The following is an 18,552-nucleotide window of genomic DNA, read 5'->3' as shown; positions in this document are numbered from 1 at the left end:
AAGTTATTTCTTGGACAACAAACTTGCTGTTCGATTAATTGATATTTTCCTTGTGGACACCTCAGACGTTCATATATTATTAGTATGTCAGAGTTCTACATGTAGGACCCTTAGATGGACACATCTGTACATACGAGTCAGAATAAACTTAGTCAACTTTGGTTTTTAAGAAAAATCAGTTAAATCAGAAAGGGAAGAAAGACAAGGGGATAATGTTCTCACTGACTTGGACAACAAGCTTGCTGTTCGAGTAATTGATATTTTCCTTGTGGGACCTCAGACGTTCATATATTATTAGTATGTCAGAGTTCTACATGTAGGACCCTTAGATGGACACATCTGTACATACGAGTCAGAATAAACTTAGTCAACTTTGCTTTTTAAGAAAAATCAATTAAATCAGAAAGGGAAGAAAGACAAGGGGATAATGTTTTCTCTGATGCATTGGCAAATCTGTACCTGAAAGCCAGACTAATTCAGGTTCATGAAATTTCATCAATTTTTGTATGATAAATAGATAAACGCTCTTTTGTTCGAGAACAGGTGTATTGAACCATGTCTTGAAGATACAGTTTGTCAGTAGATATCGATAATACCGACACATCTCCATCCACTTATATCCGATGTGAAGCTCCTGCAGGTCCTCCAACTTGCGAGTAGCTCTTCCATGTTCCGTTTTGTCGTTTCTGACGATAGAATTGGTCTCGCCTTTCCGATTCCGGCGATGCTGTTGCATGCATTCCCATGGCCGATATCCTCCTTATTTTCCTCTCTTTCCGTCTCGCTTCATGGCTCGCCTTATTCGGACATGTCAGGCTAACCGTGTGCACCGACGGTGCAACGCAAGTGCAGTTGTCCGTGCATACGCAGTCGTATGTGTGCGTTTACGTGTCTCTTTGTCGGCGATGCACGTTTGCGCGTCGTTACCGTTGTTTTCCGTGCGGCTGGGTAAATCCGCTTGCACTCCTGTCGCTTATATTTATGATAGATCATTTGGTGGGACCTTCACGCTCCCCTGGCTTCGAAAGAAGTTTCTTTCAGCAACTTTTTCGTACCTTTTGTCCGTGGTAATCTCTTCAGCACCATTTACCGGCGCTTAACAGGTTCCGCCTGCAGCCTCATGCGTGGCGATATAACGTACGGCAACACGTGATAACGCGATTTATAGAGAATAGTAACGGTAGAGTTATTTTCGGAGGACTACAGGGAGGAAAATATTGAAAAGCTAAATGTGGAAATCTACCAACCGTACATCCTTTGTACCTGTCTTCGCAAGTGTATTTTTACCACGATGTGTTAATTTCAGTTTGATTTTTATGGTCACGAATAAATTAAGCAGAATTTATTGCCAATATTACGGCACATATTTGCATCGATCAAGGTCGGAAACATATAAGAAGAACCTAAGTTACAGGAACTTCGATAAATTGCACAAGACCTCGATCGGAAAGGTAGATCATGATAGAGTACGGAAACGTTCTGAAAAACGAGTGTCAGAATTATAAGTGTCGCTTCCGGGCCGACCGGAACTTCGAACAATTACAGTAATCAATTCCACTTACGTAATTATATCGCCGGTGTTTGCGAAACGTACACGACTCCCGTTTTAATACGCCGGGCACGCCCTGATACTCCTTTTTTTCTTTTCTTTTCTTCCATACACGTTGCGCGTGGTGGGTACAGATTTCCTGTGTGTATCGAGAGTAAAACGCGAGTCAAACAACGAAATATCGATTCCACATTTTTTCACCTAAATCTCGCGAATCGCGTGCCTCGAACGTTCACTGCCGCAGTGAAAATGGACGCGTGTAGTCAGACATATTGGAAGTCTAATTATCAACATGTTTAATTTTACTCCAATCAGACCGTCGCTAAATCTTTCGTGCAACAAAATTATTTATGATCCGAAATAATTTCCGCTCAAGTGATAGATCTATGTATAAATTCATACGTCCGCCAGATTCGGCTGACCTGGCACTCCTTCTCGTTACTAATTATACGAAGTCGTTGATCACCAAGGTGCCCCATAGCATTCCACGCGTTAACACGTGGACTTTCATAAAGCCGGAGAAGTTTACACTGAGCGTTGTTAAGATAACCTTTGCGAATAGCTATTAGTATTATGTTCGGAGCCGACGGATCGTGGAAATTTTCGTTTTACGGTGTGCAAACGTTTACACCGGCCGGCGGCGGGTCTAGTGAAAACGAGCGATGGGAAAATCGCGAGTAACGGTGTACTCGCGTGAAACAAAGAAGAGCAACACGGTTTTTTCGCTCGCTTCTACGCTCGCATTGTACATGGGAGTGCATTAAACACGTGGGAGTCTTTGGACTACCTTCGAGATATCTCCAGTGGGTTACAGGAAGTAGGATTCGAGTTCTTGAAGATTTCACTATTGTGACTCTCGCGGGCATGAAACGCGATATATTTACGAGAATCATCACCCACGTAATTTTAACTTTAAACGTCGCTCCTGGGCACAGAATTTTAACGAAGGAGACGAACTATTTCTTACCTTTGGAATAACGCTTTGATGGTATCGTTTCGACACTTAATTTTGTATCGTTTGTTACACGTAATCGATTTTTTTAAAGATAACGATTGAATCCTTTGAGCAATTCCGACAATTTCGTATTGGATCAAGGGTCAGCTTTTTATTTTCAACGCCTATTTTCGTTTCAGACACGCCTCTGTCACCAATGGGGCCGTCGTCGCCGAGTCAGGAGGGTCTATTCACGGATCTTCGTCTTTTGTCCTTGGAGAAGCAGCTCAATATCGAACTCAAGGTAGACTTCGTTCGTAAAAAAGAGAAGAGAGAAAAGACGCCGATCGACTGAAACATTATTTAAATTGTCATTGATCGCATGAAATTAACGTTGATTGCCATTGTATAATAATACGTATCATAATCACGTATGATAATGAACAGATGATCTCTAATTTCAACATACTGAATCTTTCTTCATCAAATAATTATAACATTTTTCTTTTCGAAACGTAAGAATAAGAATGTAAAACTTGTAAGACCAATTATCACTCGGTTTCTCAATTCATTTCGGTAATTAAACGCTGTAATAATTAGTCTGTGATTCGTGATTGTTTACCAGAGGCAGTTCTGGTTCTCATTGTCTGAGTCATCAACGAATCCTCGGCACTTTTTCTCGGCTAAAGATAGTTTTCCACTTCGTCATACGGTGATTTAATCAGTAAACAGAGTAGCAAGCTTTGAACTTCGCTAACTTTGTTACATACTCTCGTAACTTTGTTATTTACGATCACGTAACATGCACCGGCAAACTAAGTGACTCTTGGTGTACGCAGATTGAAATACCGTTCATTAACAGCAATATTGTAGCGTCAACGTTGAAAGAAGTTTGTAAAGAAATAGAAAGAAATACGCGAGTTATCGATCCTGGCAATTCGCCAACCTACAAATGTCAACGAAATTTTCAATATCCACAATCTATGTGGTAGCGAAATCGTATTCCTACGTCATATTACGCGATCCGTTTCAGAGTATAATAGGTTTAGCCATCGAGCTGGTGAATACTTACAATGTTTAGGAAACGCGTAGTCGCTTATCAGACCTTGCCAAGAGAACATCCAAAATGCCGAAATTTTGTTTCAAAAAGGTGAATCACCGTTAATAGTGCTATCGTGATCGGGAAATACGCTAGTGTACCACACAATTTATATTTTATATGATTATATAGTAAATCTATTTTCTTATTAACGTTACAGGTGAAGCAGGGGGCGGAAAATATGATACAGAGTTTAACGAGTGGCAGGGATAAGAAGTTGCTGCAGGAGGCTCAACAAATGTTGGATGATTCCCGTGCTAAAATCGAGTTCCTAAGGATGAGAATAATGAAGGTGCGACAAGCTCGTCAACAGCAACATGCAAGAGGCGATGCACCACCGCCGAATGGCGAGGCAACTAGCAATAAAGGTAGAAGAATGGTGGAAGCTTGGTTCACGTTGGTAGAGTAAATGGATTGCAAGGATTTAGGCTCTCTGAAGAATGTAGACTTCTCATAGGATCTTTTCTTAGATCTTAGCTTTCTTAAGATCTGGTTTCTCAAGGATTTAGGTTCCTTATAGACTCTGTACTCACCCTGACACCTAGACTTAAATCTTACTAGTACCTACACCTCTTCAAGGACCTAGACTGTCTCTAGATTTGCCCAAAAGGGTTGTATCTGTGTTAAGTAGAGTTTCCTCAAGCGTGGATTATATCCGAAGGTTATGTAGCAAAGTACACTGATAAGATAAACCCCTTTAAAAATCCACTTACACTCGATTAAGTAAATACTTGTACAGTATCTAAACTAGCAGAGGATTTTCAATGTGATAGAGCAACTCCTCCCATCACTTCGATACACTAACTACAATGTATTCTATTCAATGTACTATAAGCCGTAGGCAAATCTTCACGCCAGTACGCTAAACTATTTACTCTACCAATGTAAATTATGCTCTAAACGTGCTGCACGAATCCGAAATCGGACGAGCAAGAAATTAGCTGGCTGAAGGACACAGTTATCCGCGTTGATCGTATATTGTGTATTTATGCCGGATATATTACCGTGATTCATACCGAGACATGGTACAGCGCGTTACGTGGTTGGATAATGATAAAACTGTTAAAATATAGTACACACAATAGCTGTCAATGAAACACGATTGTAATATGGTCGAAGTTACGAGAGACGTCCGTAGGAGATTATTGTTTTCACGGCTGTAGAGAGTTTTTACTCGCTATCGAGTATTGTAACGAATTTTATAACTGTACTTGTTAATAATGTTACGTTGCCCTTTTACGGTGCTGTACCTCGCGAAATATCGCGCACGAGCATCGTTACCCTAAAGTACTGTTGTAAGTAAAGGCCACGTGACGTTTATCGTTTACCATTTTGTCCAATCGCACAGGCGTATGTCTCGAATACGTGTACACTTTGCTTTCGTCCGACCACTGTTCCTTCGATTAAAAAATATCCCCTATTATCGTTCCTTGGTTCGTTTGATTCGTCGGTGCAATGAATCGAACACACAGTATATGTATATGAACGTTATTCGGAGGACGCTGGCAGTCTCGTGTGACGTAAAAACAATCTCGCTTTTGTTACATATAAACGATCACAGTCGCGTTTTGGTCTCGGTCCATACGTTCATGTGCTTTCGATTCCTCTTTCCCTCGAACGAGTCACGTCCGGTCGAGCACGATGAAACACCGCTCGAATCGCGTAAGGATTCTGTCGCTCTATTAAATAATACACCTCGAACACGATCGATAACACTTTCAACTATGATTACAGACAGGTACGAGCCTAGCTTGGAGCTTGCATTGGAGGAAAGGGTGGAGGAGCTCCGACATCGTTTACGAATCGAAGCTGCGGTGGTGGAAGGAGCTAAAAACGTGATACGTCTTCTACAAAGTGCCAAAGTCGCCGATAAGAAGGCCCTAACGGAGGTACGTATCATTTCCTGTTCAATAACCAACCACGTAGAAATCGACGCTTCGATAATGAAGAGCTTTTGTGCGTTGCTCGAAGATACGCCATTCATGTAACTATACCGATGGACACGTATGTCCCTTTGAATGCTTCTTTATCATTGTGCAAACGTTCGAGCGTGTCTTTCTTCGCTCGAAGAAGTTCATTTCCTTTTGCCGTCTAAATAAAATCTAATTCAATCTCGAACCGTCGTGACACGAGGCTCGTTTTGGTCTCGAAGAGTGCTGTCGTCGTTCTGACGTAAGCGGGACGAGACATTCGATCAACGAATTGGACGATATTCCCTGTAAAACGCGAGAGAATCGCTTACGACGTAGACGACTACGTCGAGACCGAGCGGCGGTGGCGTATAACGCACTGCTCTCGAAATAGCACTGCCTAATCCCCGCTACCCCGTCGTCTTTCTATGACGCCTTTTCGGGTCGCGCTTAGTTACCACCTCTCGAGGGGAGCTGGCACAACCCAGTCGTAAGCAACGCGATAAACCAACGACATGTGCGCCAATCAACCGCGGTCCAAAGACTCGAGATACGCGTGTGTCCGTCCCGAGGACATTCCTGGAGATATCGCTCGTACCCGCGGGTAATTTTCATGCATGCCACCCGGCAACCGGAGAACTATGACCTGAATCTTCAAGACTGACTCTCGAATCCGCCCAGAGTCGCGAAACCCACTTGGACTCGCCACAACATTGCTCCGAATCGCTACCGAGAAGACTGACGACTTCTGTTCCATGAAAAACGAGAAGAGGATGATTACCTGCGAATTTTAAGAGGCTCAACAGTAGAGGACACCCACGTCGAATTCCAAGACACGGAAGCAGACTGACAGAAATAGAAGATACTTGCACGTTAGAGCTCGTTTAGAATCGTTCGATTCGTCGTCGAACAAGATTAAGACAAAGGAGAACGTGCATTTACTTAGACTGGATAGTATTATTAGTTCTTTTTCGAGAGAAATTCTTTCGAGCGATGTGACGTACTCGTCAGCTGAACCGATCGTACCGAAAGTATCATCTGGTTCCAGGTATATTTGGTCCGCGACTGTTGCTCCAAATTTATATCCGTGCTAATTATACCTTGCTGCTCTAGCGTATGGTTTGTCACCTTAGGAGAAACGATGTTTAAAGTTTGTTCGTGTGTTGTGGTATAACGTAAAGTTCTAAAGAGACCAATAATTGCTGTGATCGTATGGGACATTGATATTAAAGCGATCCTGTCCGAATGAACTCTACCGATCGCGATATTATAAAGTTCTTTAGCGACGGATTGTCGTCCAAATTTTTTCAGACGTAACGTCGAAACGATACAAGAGATTCCGAAACCGTTCGAATACAGTAACACGGTTGTTCTGAAAATAGACCAGAAGAGAGACGCAGTATCGCAGAATCGCCGTCTTTCTGCGAACAACCGTGCGATATATATGCATGGATTTGTGAAATACGTTCTGAAAATATACCGCTTGCTTTTAAGCTGCGTTTAATCACTTTTTTGGAACAATTACGTAACGAGGTCGTTCGAGTCCAGAAAAAGTAAACGGATTAAATTGGAAAGGAAGTAAGGTCCGGTAAGGTGCTTCCATCTCTCGCGAAGAGATCGACGCGTTGAATCGATGTGCTGGGGAACGATAGCCGCCAAAGAACGTCGGATTCTCTTCGTCAAGGAGGGAAGGAACAATTGGCCGAATGCTTTTTTATTGCGGTACCGATTGAACGAGCGGAGCGACGATGTTTTGCGGTGGATCACAGCGTGGAGAAGGCTGAGGAAAAAGGTACGATATGTATGGCCGGCAAGGCAACTCGAGTAACTCGCAACCACCGCCATGGCTGGTGCGTGCGGAAGTGACGATTCATCATGGTACGCCGGTCACTTCGGAATCCGGACAGGTACCAGTGAGTATGTCCTCGACCGTCACGGATTCCAATGGCGTCCGCATGATATACCGATGGAACACCAACCAGTCGTCTCCGACCACGGTTCCAGCCACCACTTCGGTTCTGTCCACTTCGTCGCCGTCTGCTTCGTCCTCCAGTTCGTTCGGCTTTCAACGCGGAAACATACTGTTCACCTCGACCCCACCGCCAAGACCGACGCCCAGATCTTTCACGATCCCGAGATCGGGTTTATCGGAGAACGAGTCCTCGTCCTCCAGGGGACGAGGAGTGAACGTGTCCGACTCGGGCTACAACAGCGAACAGTTTTCGTCGCAGTCTTACTCGAGCTTGCCTTCCCGTCGACCCTCTCAACAGTACAATCGACGATGTAGGAGCACCTGTAGCATCGTTTTATCCGCCGTCAACACGGAAGACTTCACCAAAGAGAGCACCAGCAAGATAGCCAGTGGCGAATCCATCAGACACTCGTACGACAATTCTTGGCGACACCATTCGTCGCATCAACACGTGTTCACGCGTCACCAATTTAGCACCGTACCGGAAGTTTGCGAGGAGTGTCCAGAAGGAAGCAGTACGTCCAGCGCGTATGGTTCTCACTTTTGCAGCCGGGTGAAGGATAAACTTACCAGCGAAACAACCACCATAAGCAAAGACGCTGCCTCGCAGACGACTGACATCGAGTCCCATGAGTCTACGTCGACGATCGTTAGCAAGAGCACGACGAGAAGGAAAACGACCACTGGTCTCCTAAGCTCGGACGAGCAGAAAACGAAACAGGTGAGTTGTCAACGTGTTGAATGCCGCATTTAATAGGCTGAATGAAAGGGGTATTGAATCGTTGACACGTTTCCCTTTCAGCAACCGAGCCGATCGCCAACCACAGCTTCCGAGACCACCAACGTCGTACCTTCAGCGGAGTCGGAGAAGTCTGATTCTTCCGCGAAAGATGATAGTTCCAAGCGTAAATCGCGAACCGTGCACATCGACGTCTATTGCACCGGATCGGACGACGACGAGAATTCCGACACATCCAGTGAAAACGATCGCGAAACACCGATGACCGTTTTCGAAAATCCGGACGTGAAAGTCACTCATACTCAGGTTCCGGACGACGTGCTGCCCAGAGGATTCCAGGATGACAAAGCCTTCTTGAAACGCGCCACTGAAAGACGGTGCGACAGTTTTAAACACGCTCCTATGAGAATGCCTTCCATAGCTAGTTCTAAGGGATACGACAGCGACGATGTTCTCAGCTCGCTGTACCCTTCGCAGTTCAGTTCTTATAGCGCTCTTCGAGATCTGGACTCGGCTCCTTGGTCCGCGGCGTCCTCCAACACGGGTATTCCATTCGACTACGACTCGACTATCGCTACTTCGCCGAAAGATACCTTTTCCGACTTAGAGTCTCTGTTAAATAGCAAGATAGCTTTAACGCCATGCGACAGCTTCGAGTACGCCAGCTCCACCGACCGCGAGAGGATACGAAGGATGGAGGAGATTTGGTCGAAACGCGAAGGACAAACCGAGCCGAAACACTTGTTGCGGAATCGGAAATTGAGAGAACAAGAAACGGAATGGTCGTCTGGAGAGAGCGGAGAAGATTCCGACGAAAGCGGTACGGTCGGTTGGAGTTTCGTGTCTAGCGAGGAAAGCCAGCGAATGGTCAAGAAAACTGCAACCATTCGACGACCGAGTAAAAGCACAGAGAGTATAGACAAAAGTGTAACGAGTACAGTAGCGAAGGAAGAACCCAGGAGAAGTTTACAACCGGAACAATCTGATTCCACGACACGTAGCGACAGTATTCCGCATCCGTACGCTTTCCGTGACCATGTTGGACCATTTGGTTCCAACAGTACTTCACCGCTTCCGTCTAAAGTACCTTCGCGCGTTACCTCGCCGTTTATGACACCACAGGGAGAAAGAACTGATCACATATTAAAAGCGTCGATATTTGGCTCTGTGGTGAACGCGTTTCGCAAACCGGGCCATCATATTGGCCCTTCGAAAAATCCCTCGTGCTCCTGCGAGCATTGCAGAAGATATTTCGAGGAACTGAATTCCCGGGAACGTTCCAGTTCTATAAGCGAATTCGAGCGACAGACTGGATTTCATTTGCAAAGCGAGAAGAAAATCGTTCGTCCGGTCCCTAAAAATAGAGATTCTTAAGATACGTTTTTAAAGCTTCTTTTTTAAATATATATATCATAGTATTTCTTGGTTTCGTAATGAGACTATTCAAATATTATAAGGTTGTGTTATGTAATATATAACGCGTGTGTTTAAGTTATTCAAACATCGTATTCCATTTCGACGACTTTTTTTTTATTCATTATGAAATCTATTAAAACATTCTGCTAAGTATGGAGCATTTATGTAAGCTAGCAGATTCATATTATTCATGCTGTTCATGTTGTTAATAAATATTGATTATATTAGTAATAGTTCATTATGTACATTCAAGGTTTTTTACCCGTGTGAGGATTTATTTAAGGTCGATTTTTATCACATTCCTTTTTGAACCACTTTAGGCTCAAGCAAGCCTTGCAGAATCAAGTAGAAAATTGGACCTACTGAGATTATCCCTCGAACTTAGACGACAAGAATTGCCACCTGACAGTGGCACGGCAGCTCAGCTGAAGAGGGAACTAGCTAGTGTACAATCGGCTAGTCCAGTCCCAGTTACTTATACGTCCTTGCAACCATTTCGCGGTCCGCTCGAAGGTAGAGCCACCGTGCCCGCTTCTGTTTCGAGATGTGCAGCTGTTACTGGACAATTAGAGGTACATTCCTCATCATTTATAGATCCTTAAATCTCTACAGTCCTACATCGCTGTATCTTTCTTATATCTAGGTACGATTAATGGGATGCCAAGATTTAGCGGAAGAAATACCTGGACGTACGAGAAGGGAACATCCGGCAAGTCCAGACTTACGTAGTTTCGTTAAAGGAGTTACAGGGCGTAGTTCGAGCAAATCGTACAGCGTTAAAGATGAAACGAGTAGTAAGTTCTTACTCCTAAATGAATCAAATGTTTTCAAATGGTGCGCTAATACCTGTTGCACTGTGTTGCAGATGATATTATGGCAGTTATTAAATTAGACAACCAAACAGTAGCACAAACTAGTTGGCGACCGTGTTCCCAGCAGGCTTGGGATCAAAGGTATATTTTTTATTACATATATATTTATGTAAGAGGTTCATGACCACACGTAATTTCGCAATGAAACAAATAATACCTCAAGTTGTGTCAGTCTATACAGGTAGAATGTTTTCATAGGTTTTCCATCGAACTAGACAAGTCGAGAGAACTCGAGATAGGCATTTATTGGAAAGATTGGAGATCTCTTTGTGCTATAAAGTTTTTACGTTTAGAAGAATTCATCGATGATGTGAGACACGGGATGGCTCTGCAGTTGGAGCCACAGGGTCTTCTCTTTGCCGAAATTAAGTTCTTGAATCCTATGATTTCGAGGAAGCCTAAGTTGCAACGACAACGCAAAATCTTTAAGCAGCAAGTGAAAAATTTCCCGAGAGCTAATCAAATGAATATTAATGTTGCCACTTGGGGTAGACTTTTGAAACGATCGGCACCCTCGTTGCACAATACGAGAAACTCTGAAAGTCCGCCATCAGGTAGTTCTGCGTATTCTCCGTTGCATCGTTCACGAATTAGGAGATCGATAACATTTATTTTCGCACAGGATCACAACCTCTGCAGCTTGTTTTCGATACCTCCCTGGAAGATAAACCTGAAACACCTGGAGAACTTCCTGATCCAGAGAAGGGAGGGTTGGGAGGAGCTAGACCTTTGGGATTGTCGACCTCAAGTAGTAGTCCCACACTGCCACGTCCTCCAGAGCATCCTCCACCTCCACCACCCACAATTACAAAGAAACCCTCGATGCCAGCACCTCCACCGCCACCAAAATTAGATCAAGAGGTAAGTGACCTAAAGTTCATGTTCTTCATTGTATCATTTTTTATTAAAGATTTATACATAGATAAACTTTTAAACGAAAGTCTGTACCTTTTTTAGTCGTTTAGCGATTATCCCTTTTTTATAAAGTATTTTGATATTTCTTAGTATTTTCTGTTATTTGAGAGGTTTAGGGTTTGGTACACTGGTTATGGGCAAAAACCATGTAGAACGTATAATGTATACCCAGTTGATTCTATATACTTTCTAACGTTTGTATATAGTAATATATATTTTGTTAAGGCATGTTAGTACATATCATATATAATTGCGCAAAATACCAGTAATTATAATGTGCTCTTATCGCTTTGAAGATACTTAGAAGAATAATGTTTTTATAAGTACCAGTTTAAGAATGCAATTTATTTTAAATGCTTAATTATTCTTTTTCGTTCAACTTGTATAATCGTTTTTCGTTCTTAGCTTTTTACGCATAGCTATTTCTACGATGTTTAGCGTCGACGTAAAAAGGATACACTACAATGTTGTGATGTGCAGTGTTCCTTTTAGGCAGGTTATAGTTTCTTTAGCAAACTCCCATAACGCGATTAATTTATTTAATGTTTGGTCTCATCAGTTTAAAATATATTGCAACGTAAAGTAGCTTTTAGAGCTAAGCAGATAGTAATGTAGTTACAGAGTGCATTAAGGGAGTTTGATTTTCTGCACAACGAGGAAAAGGGGGGGTCTCAGGGCGCAAATTTGAGGCCTCTTGTAACAGAGCCTCGTCCCGTGCTGATTGCACCACCCTCTCCACGCACACCCTCGCCCCAACCCGTCGTCGAGTTTCCTGAAGACGAGGTACATACCTCCTATACACGCAGCTTTATTTCTTTCTGTATTTTAATCCTGTATTAATATACGTTAAGTATCTTTTATTTTTATTTAATTTTTTTGTTTCATTTTATTATAATTTTAATGCACGTGATTAAGTTTTTGCATGTACTTGCGTGTCTACTGTGTATCGAAGCTTTTACTACCATATACGTATTTGTAATTTCATACTCATCCTGCTTGTAAATACTTAAACAGTCTATAGGTATTTAACAATTATTAGGAATAATTCTTTGAGTACGGTTTAATAAGTCTTTCATCATTAAGAACACTAATAAAACATAAGTGTTTATTAGAACATCAGTACTTTATATTTTATGACCTATAAAGTTACGATTAACAATTCATCTGCGACAAACTAAGGATAACAACGTTTAATATTTTCGATTAATCTATGAATAATTCATGTGGATAGTAATTAATATCTGATTGGTAAAGGTGTTGGGGTGAAATAAAAATATCTTAACGATTTATAGGTGGTGTATGAAATGCCAAGCAAGCCGTCTCAGTACAGAGACAGTGCCTACGAATCCAGAAGACATTCGCAACTTACTGGAATGACCATAGAGAACTTCAGGTTACTTTCAGTTCTCGGACGTGGTCATTTTGGCAAAGTGATATTATCGCAATACAGAAATACAGGGGAATACTTTGCGATCAAAGCTCTGAAGAAGGGTGATATAATAGCTAGGGACGAAGTAGAGTCATTACTTTCAGAGAAAAGAATATTTGAAGTGGCCAATGCTACGCGTCATCCTTTCCTCGTAAACCTGTTTGCTTGCTTTCAAACTGAGGTACAAATTCTATTTCAGTTACGTTTAGAGTACATTTATTATTTGAGATATTAAAGATCAAAATTTCTCCATAGGCACATGTTTGTTTTGTGATGGAATATGCAGCTGGAGGAGATCTTATGATGCATATACACGCGGATGTGTTCGGTGAACCGAGAGCTGTATTTTATTCAGCCTGTGTAGTGTTAGGTTTACAGTATCTGCATGAAAGTCGAATTATTTACAGGTAAATGATACATAAAATTTCATGTACATGTAGATGATCGCATAAGAATAAAATGACAATAACCCTATTACAATTTCAGAGATTTGAAATTAGATAATTTACTGCTGGATACGGAAGGATATGTAAAAATCGCTGATTTCGGTTTGTGCAAAGAAGGAATGGGATACGGAGATAGAACAGGAACCTTCTGTGGAACACCAGAATTCTTAGCACCTGAGGTTCTTACTGACACCTCGTACACAAGAGCTGTTGATTGGTGGGGTCTGGGTGTATTAATATTTGAGATGCTTGTTGGTGAGGTAAGTTTTGTGTACCTTAATACTTATTTACTATAATTGTTCGAACTAATAAATATCTGTTCTGCTTAGTCACCCTTCCCTGGTGACGATGAAGAAGAGGTGTTTGATTCTATCGTGAATGATGAAGTTCGATATCCAAGATTCCTTTCTTTAGAAGCGATAGCAATAATGAGAAGGGTAAGTATATTTTGTGTATTCTACTAACAGCAGGATGAATGTCGTATAATTAAATGCATTTGCAGTTACTGAGAAAAAACCCTGATAGAAGGCTGGGCAGTAGCGAAAGAGATGCCGAGGACGTTAAAAAACAAGCATTCTTTAGGCACATAGCTTGGGACGATTTGCTTTTGAGACGCGTAAAACCACCGTTCGTTCCAGTAATTGTAAGTGTTAACCATTTATTTATTTGTTCAAAAGTTTATTGGTATATTACGCCTGTGTTCATATTTCAGCATTCGGTGGAAGATGTTAGTAATTTTGATGAAGAATTTACATCAGAAAAACCTCAGTTAACTCCACCTAAAGATCCTAGGCCGCTTAGTGATTTAGAACAAATGCTATTTAAAGATTTTACGTATATGGCTGACTGGTGCTAGCCATAATGACGTTATTAATCGTCTTCTTTTTTGTTAAATTTGATACGCAAATCATTTAGCGTTCTATTACTTTTTCAGACATCATTTTAGGGGCAATCAAATCGCAATTAATAACATCGATAGTTATAGATGTATTTGTTTAATCTTCAAAATAATATGTTCCACATTTGATAGTGTTATGTATTGTACAGATGTTTTATTTTTAGTGGTAAATGTATCAGGCATGAAGGATTGAAAATCATATGTTTAATCGTCGAATCTCAGGTTTTTAATTAATGTGTATGAATTTCAGACTTTTAACTCGTAGTTATACAATTCAGGTTTACGTTTAATGCAATTGTTTCCAATATGCAGTGTAATAAATACTTGTATTTATTTGAAATATCTTGATATAATGTTGAGATTTAATCGATTAGAATGCCGGAAAAGAAAGATAAAATGTACATGTACTTTTGTAACGTGTTCGTACTTTGATACAGTTCTACATATGCAATCAACATTTATATCGTTTAATTAAATACTTATCAGATTTCGTAATCATGATATTCTAAATATTGACCAAATGTCTAAAATGATATCTGTTTAAAGTATTATTTTACAATTCTCACATATGCACATTTACTCCCTTATGTATAGTAAACATTTTCCAGCCACTCAACAATTGTATCCTTAACATAAAGAACCATTCATTGTATAAACGTATTATGATTTATAAAATGCAGAAAATAAATCAAAAGGTAGTTGTATTTGCTCATGCTCATGTGATAGGGAATTAAATGAAGAGATGGCACTATATATGATAGTGTTAAGCAACATAAACATAGTTAACACCGGGCGCTTTAATTACGTTAATCACGCGTACCTAATTATTAACATAATCAGAAATCGAGATCACTTATTAACAATGACTTGTAACAATCATATATCGATTCATCTGTTTAAACGAACAAATTTTTACCGGTTTGATTCCTACACAATCTTCTTACCCTTTTTACTACATTAATTAGTTACATATTTTCATATCTCTAGTATGTGGTAGAATATTTGTGTTCTAGATATACTTTGTAAATATGTAACCAAATACTGAAAAGTAAAAAATGTATAAGATTTTTGATAAGTACAATGTTTCAGCTTGATATATTACATTACTGTAACACAAGGGCAATACAAATTCACAGTAGCACATTAGTAGTACTCATATCCACCATTTATTGTAAACATCACTCTACGGTTTCTTTCATTTGTTTTTGTACTCTGATTATGTGTACATTATTTTATACCATCATCTCGGATATGTGCATCATGCTGTAGTTATTGAAAGAGTTTTGCGCTAATATTGTTTTAACATTTTTTTAAATTCTTGTTTTCTATATTCTATAATGTTGTTTAAAATACTAAATTTATATTTCCACGTAACTAATTCTGAAAAATATCAATAACATATAATGTATTAATTAATATTAAAAATGATAATCTTTTGCAAGATGACTACAACAGTGATTCCTTCATTAATCATCAATCTACCAAATTGACTCATTAAATTTTCTACATAGTATATTTTGAAATTGAATTTACAAATTTATGATGTGTTTTATATGAAAGAATTTTTTAAATGGAACCTGTTGAGGTATGCGAACTATTTTTATTTATATTCTATAAAAAATTATAGTGCAAAAAATTAAAAAAAAAATCATATCTAATTGAATATTATTTAGAAATTAGGTACTGTGATAATAACACGAAAAGGTTTCATTTGAGATTTTCTTATATTATAAACTTATTGTTAGTTGTATAAGCTTAAAATCATTACTCATTTTCTTAAAAACAGTATTTGAAATTGTAAAACGGAAAGCTGATTGCATCACATGTGATAGTTTCGAGTACACCTCGAATTGTAGTTGCCTTAATGCACTAATAAATTAATAACCATTTAATAACTATTTTTACCAAGACCTTGTACATCAAAATGGAAACCTATTTATACAGAGGTGCTCGTACATCACATTATTCCTAATGTGCCTGTTTTTATAAAATTCTCATATGTAAGTTTTAAAGCCTAGTTGAGTAACTATAATACGATTTTAGTTAAAACATACACAGTGGTTAAAAACTATATATCTTTTAATTGTATAATGGACAAGAAAATATGGGAATACCAAAAATTTATTGGAATTTTATCGTTTTAATCTCTCTGGTAATTTTTTTATTTAAAAAATTCTTAACAAATATAGTATATAATAAGAAAGTGTTTATTTTTGTATTTTAAGGTGAAATATTGCATGATTCTTAATAAATCAAACTGCCAAACACGTAGTTTTCAAAAGATCATCTGTATCAGAATATTTTCTTGTCGATGTATTAATTATATGTGCTATATACTTAAGACTTATGTATACATATACATAAAAATTAGACATATACAATAAGAACATGATCTAAGAATATTGTACTAAGAACCGAAACATACATAGTTTTTACAAGCGTGAAATCCTTAATGTATGCAGTGATTTCAAGGACGAAATATCGTTCAAAGAATAGTGATTGAAAGATGTATATAATACAAGTGTCTTCATTCTTTTGTAGATAGACCTATTTTAAACGTTCTAAGCAGAAACCTTGTCTGGATAGTCCTTTGTTACTTGTTTTTGTACGTACAAAATAACATGGCACTATTGAGTTCTAATTTTAATTTTAAATTTTCGTTACGTTTATTTTCCAACTGACAATAATGGCCACATTAATGTCAATTGATATTAATGAAACAGCATGTGCTTCACATTTGCAGTGTTTACTAAATCACTTGGTAATGCATAGTTAATATAGATGATAATTATAAAATAATTTATTCATTATTCTCATTTACAGTAGCAGCTTAATACATATCATTTTAGTTTACATGAGTTTTGATGGCATGAAAATTGGAATATTTCAAATATATAAATAATAACTTCGCTAATAAATATTTTAAAGAAATACATCATAATTATGTATTTAATTCCTTTTAATTTTATTAAGGAAAATTGGAAGAATTTATTTATTTGCTGTGTTATTGCTTGTACTAGGATCAGAGTCCTTGTTCTCTGTATTTAAAGATTTTGCTAATTCATATAAATAAGAAGTATTTTTTCTAATGTCCCTTTCTAAGTTTGATTTCTTTTCTTCTTTTTCTTTCAACAATTTAGACATTTCTGGAGCCATTGGTTTCACAAGACCCCTGCTTGCTTTGTAAATAATACTAGTGCTGTCTGAAGACTTGAAAACAAATGTTATCCTATGAAAAAATGCATGTATTAAGTTAAAAAATCACAAATTAGATATGTTTAACTTTTGTAAACTTCTTACTGGTCAGTCTTTAAACTTTCTTGTATTTTTTCAATTTTATCCAGGGAAATATTATATGAAGCTGGCCAAGGTACGTATATTTCTTTTTCAGAGTTCTTACTTCTTTTTACCTCAAAATATAACAGATCCAAGCCTTCATTGAATTTATAATTAACATCCCAAAATCGTTTGGCTAAAAACAATAATCATCAAACAATAGAATAAATTACATTAATTTATCATTATATAGTTACCTTCACATAATTCTATATAAACATAAAATGTTGTATATATTTTCACAGGATCTGTACAGCCCAACTTTTCAATGCAATCATACTAACAATAAATTAGAATGTTAGAAATGAATTAGAATGTTTTATTTATAAAATTATAAATATTTGTGTACTTACACTAGGATTACATATATCATACATGTTTCAAAAATGTTACTATTCCTCTGACTCAATATTTAGGTTAGGTAAAGTCAACAATTATGAAATAATTAGAAGTTATTTAAACTTCTACGTAACATTTCACATTTTATGAAAAAGCCAATTCAAAGTAGACAAAATACAAACAATTGCAACATGTTCTCAGACTTTACCATACATATTAGAGACATATGAATATCCAGGACTGAACTAATCACAAGGCAAAAGAGACACACAGGGCCACTGAAAAATGGAGCATTATTTTCAATATTTTATAACTTTAAATTGTAATAATATAAATTAATATAATTTTAGAATTGTATTCTTTTTAAACACATGTCTATTATTTAAGTAATGTTCAAATTTTTATTTGTTTATAAGGGCCCAAAAAATTTGAGATACAGTCCTGGTATACCTCTTTACTCTTCATGTTACCCTGTTACATTATTTTTAGTTCGCAATACAAACTACTAGATGGTGCTGATCCAATTTCCAATTTATACGCGAACACGACAATCAAAAACTAAATTTGTACAGTAACTTTTTATATGTGTACTCTGTATATATTGCCGGTGTATTACCAGACTACGGTCGATATATTATCGACGTAGCAGAACGTCTATTCTATCGACAGATCTCTTCTGGAACCGAGTTTAATCATAC

The 18,552-nt window shown here is 38.5% G+C and overlaps 3 protein-coding genes and 1 long non-coding RNA gene across 8 annotated transcripts in view; 2 read left to right on the top strand and 2 right to left on the bottom strand.

Moving 5' to 3' along the window:
* The window catches only part of Pkn (serine/threonine-protein kinase N), a 32,943-nt gene extending 16,224 nt beyond the window's left edge, over positions 1 to 16,719 (top strand). For 3 of the 5 annotated variants that reach the window (XM_012290787.2, XM_076529941.1, XM_012290790.2), the window contains 15 exons: positions 2,684 to 2,787; positions 3,743 to 3,950; positions 5,317 to 5,471; positions 9,940 to 10,191; positions 10,263 to 10,413; positions 10,485 to 10,572; positions 10,690 to 11,045; positions 11,114 to 11,352; positions 12,022 to 12,189; positions 12,699 to 13,016; positions 13,091 to 13,242; positions 13,322 to 13,541; positions 13,611 to 13,718; positions 13,784 to 13,924; positions 13,994 to 16,719. In XM_012290787.2, coding sequence (XP_012146177.1) covers positions 2,684 to 2,787; positions 3,743 to 3,950; positions 5,317 to 5,471; positions 9,940 to 10,191; positions 10,263 to 10,413; positions 10,485 to 10,572; positions 10,690 to 11,045; positions 11,114 to 11,352; positions 12,022 to 12,189; positions 12,699 to 13,016; positions 13,091 to 13,242; positions 13,322 to 13,541; positions 13,611 to 13,718; positions 13,784 to 13,924; positions 13,994 to 14,137 — 2,804 coding nt within the window. In that variant the 3' untranslated portion in view covers positions 14,138 to 16,719. The remainder of the gene's footprint in view (positions 1 to 2,683; positions 2,788 to 3,742; positions 3,951 to 5,316; positions 5,472 to 9,939; positions 10,192 to 10,262; positions 10,414 to 10,484; positions 10,573 to 10,689; positions 11,046 to 11,113; positions 11,353 to 12,021; positions 12,190 to 12,698; positions 13,017 to 13,090; positions 13,243 to 13,321; positions 13,542 to 13,610; positions 13,719 to 13,783; positions 13,925 to 13,993) is intronic. The other 2 variants (XM_076529942.1, XM_076529943.1) reach the window with 2 other exon arrangements.
* Positions 538 to 2,690, bottom strand: LOC143264138 (uncharacterized). Its single transcript, XR_013037654.1, has 3 exons — positions 2,517 to 2,690; positions 1,563 to 1,688; positions 538 to 1,479 (listed from the first exon to the last, which is right to left on the bottom strand). It is a non-coding gene; the product is annotated as an uncharacterized LOC143264138 (long non-coding RNA).
* LOC105663213 (uncharacterized) lies at positions 6,152 to 9,850 on the top strand. The gene is made up of 2 exons (XM_012290786.2): positions 6,152 to 8,185; positions 8,267 to 9,850. The coding sequence occupies exons 1-2, from the start codon at positions 7,292 to 7,294 to the stop codon at positions 9,575 to 9,577; spliced, it is 2,205 nt and encodes a 734-aa protein (XP_012146176.2). The 5' UTR covers positions 6,152 to 7,291; the 3' UTR covers positions 9,578 to 9,850.
* Positions 16,720 to 16,964: 245 nt separating the features above from the next.
* LOC100880500 (tRNA-splicing endonuclease subunit Sen15) lies at positions 16,965 to 18,453 on the bottom strand. The gene is made up of 4 exons (XM_003705612.3): positions 17,869 to 18,453; positions 17,713 to 17,794; positions 17,480 to 17,651; positions 16,965 to 17,408 (listed from the first exon to the last, which is right to left on the bottom strand). The coding sequence occupies exons 1-4, from the start codon at positions 17,890 to 17,892 to the stop codon at positions 17,168 to 17,170; spliced, it is 519 nt and encodes a 172-aa protein (XP_003705660.2). The 5' UTR covers positions 17,893 to 18,453; the 3' UTR covers positions 16,965 to 17,167.
* Between the last annotated feature and the right edge of the window lie 99 nt (positions 18,454 to 18,552).

This window comes from Megachile rotundata, chromosome 3 (genome assembly GCF_050947335.1).
Source record: "Megachile rotundata isolate GNS110a chromosome 3, iyMegRotu1, whole genome shotgun sequence".
NCBI classification, from domain to species: domain Eukaryota; kingdom Metazoa; phylum Arthropoda; class Insecta; order Hymenoptera; family Megachilidae; genus Megachile; species Megachile rotundata.
This window is presented reverse-complemented; position numbering and strand designations above follow the sequence as displayed.

Bases quoted from the DNA above. Each gene is read 5' to 3' on its own strand.
- LOC105663213 (XM_012290786.2), top strand. From the start codon at position 7,292: ATGTATGGCCGGCAAGGCAACTCGAGTAACTCGCAACCACCGCCATGG. The intron at 8,186-8,266 runs GTGAGTTGTCAA...TTTCCCTTTCAG, and splicing joins ACGAGCAGAAAACGAAACAG to CAACCGAGCCGATCGCCAAC.
- LOC100880500 (XM_003705612.3), bottom strand. From the start codon at position 17,892: ATGTATGATATATGTAATCCTAGT. The intron at 17,795-17,868 runs GTAAGTACACAA...ATTTATTGTTAG, and splicing joins ATGATATATGTAATCCTAGT to TATGATTGCATTGAAAAGTT. The intron at 17,409-17,479 runs GTAAGAAGTTTA...ATTTTTTCATAG, and splicing joins GAAAGTTTAAAGACTGACCA to GATAACATTTGTTTTCAAGT.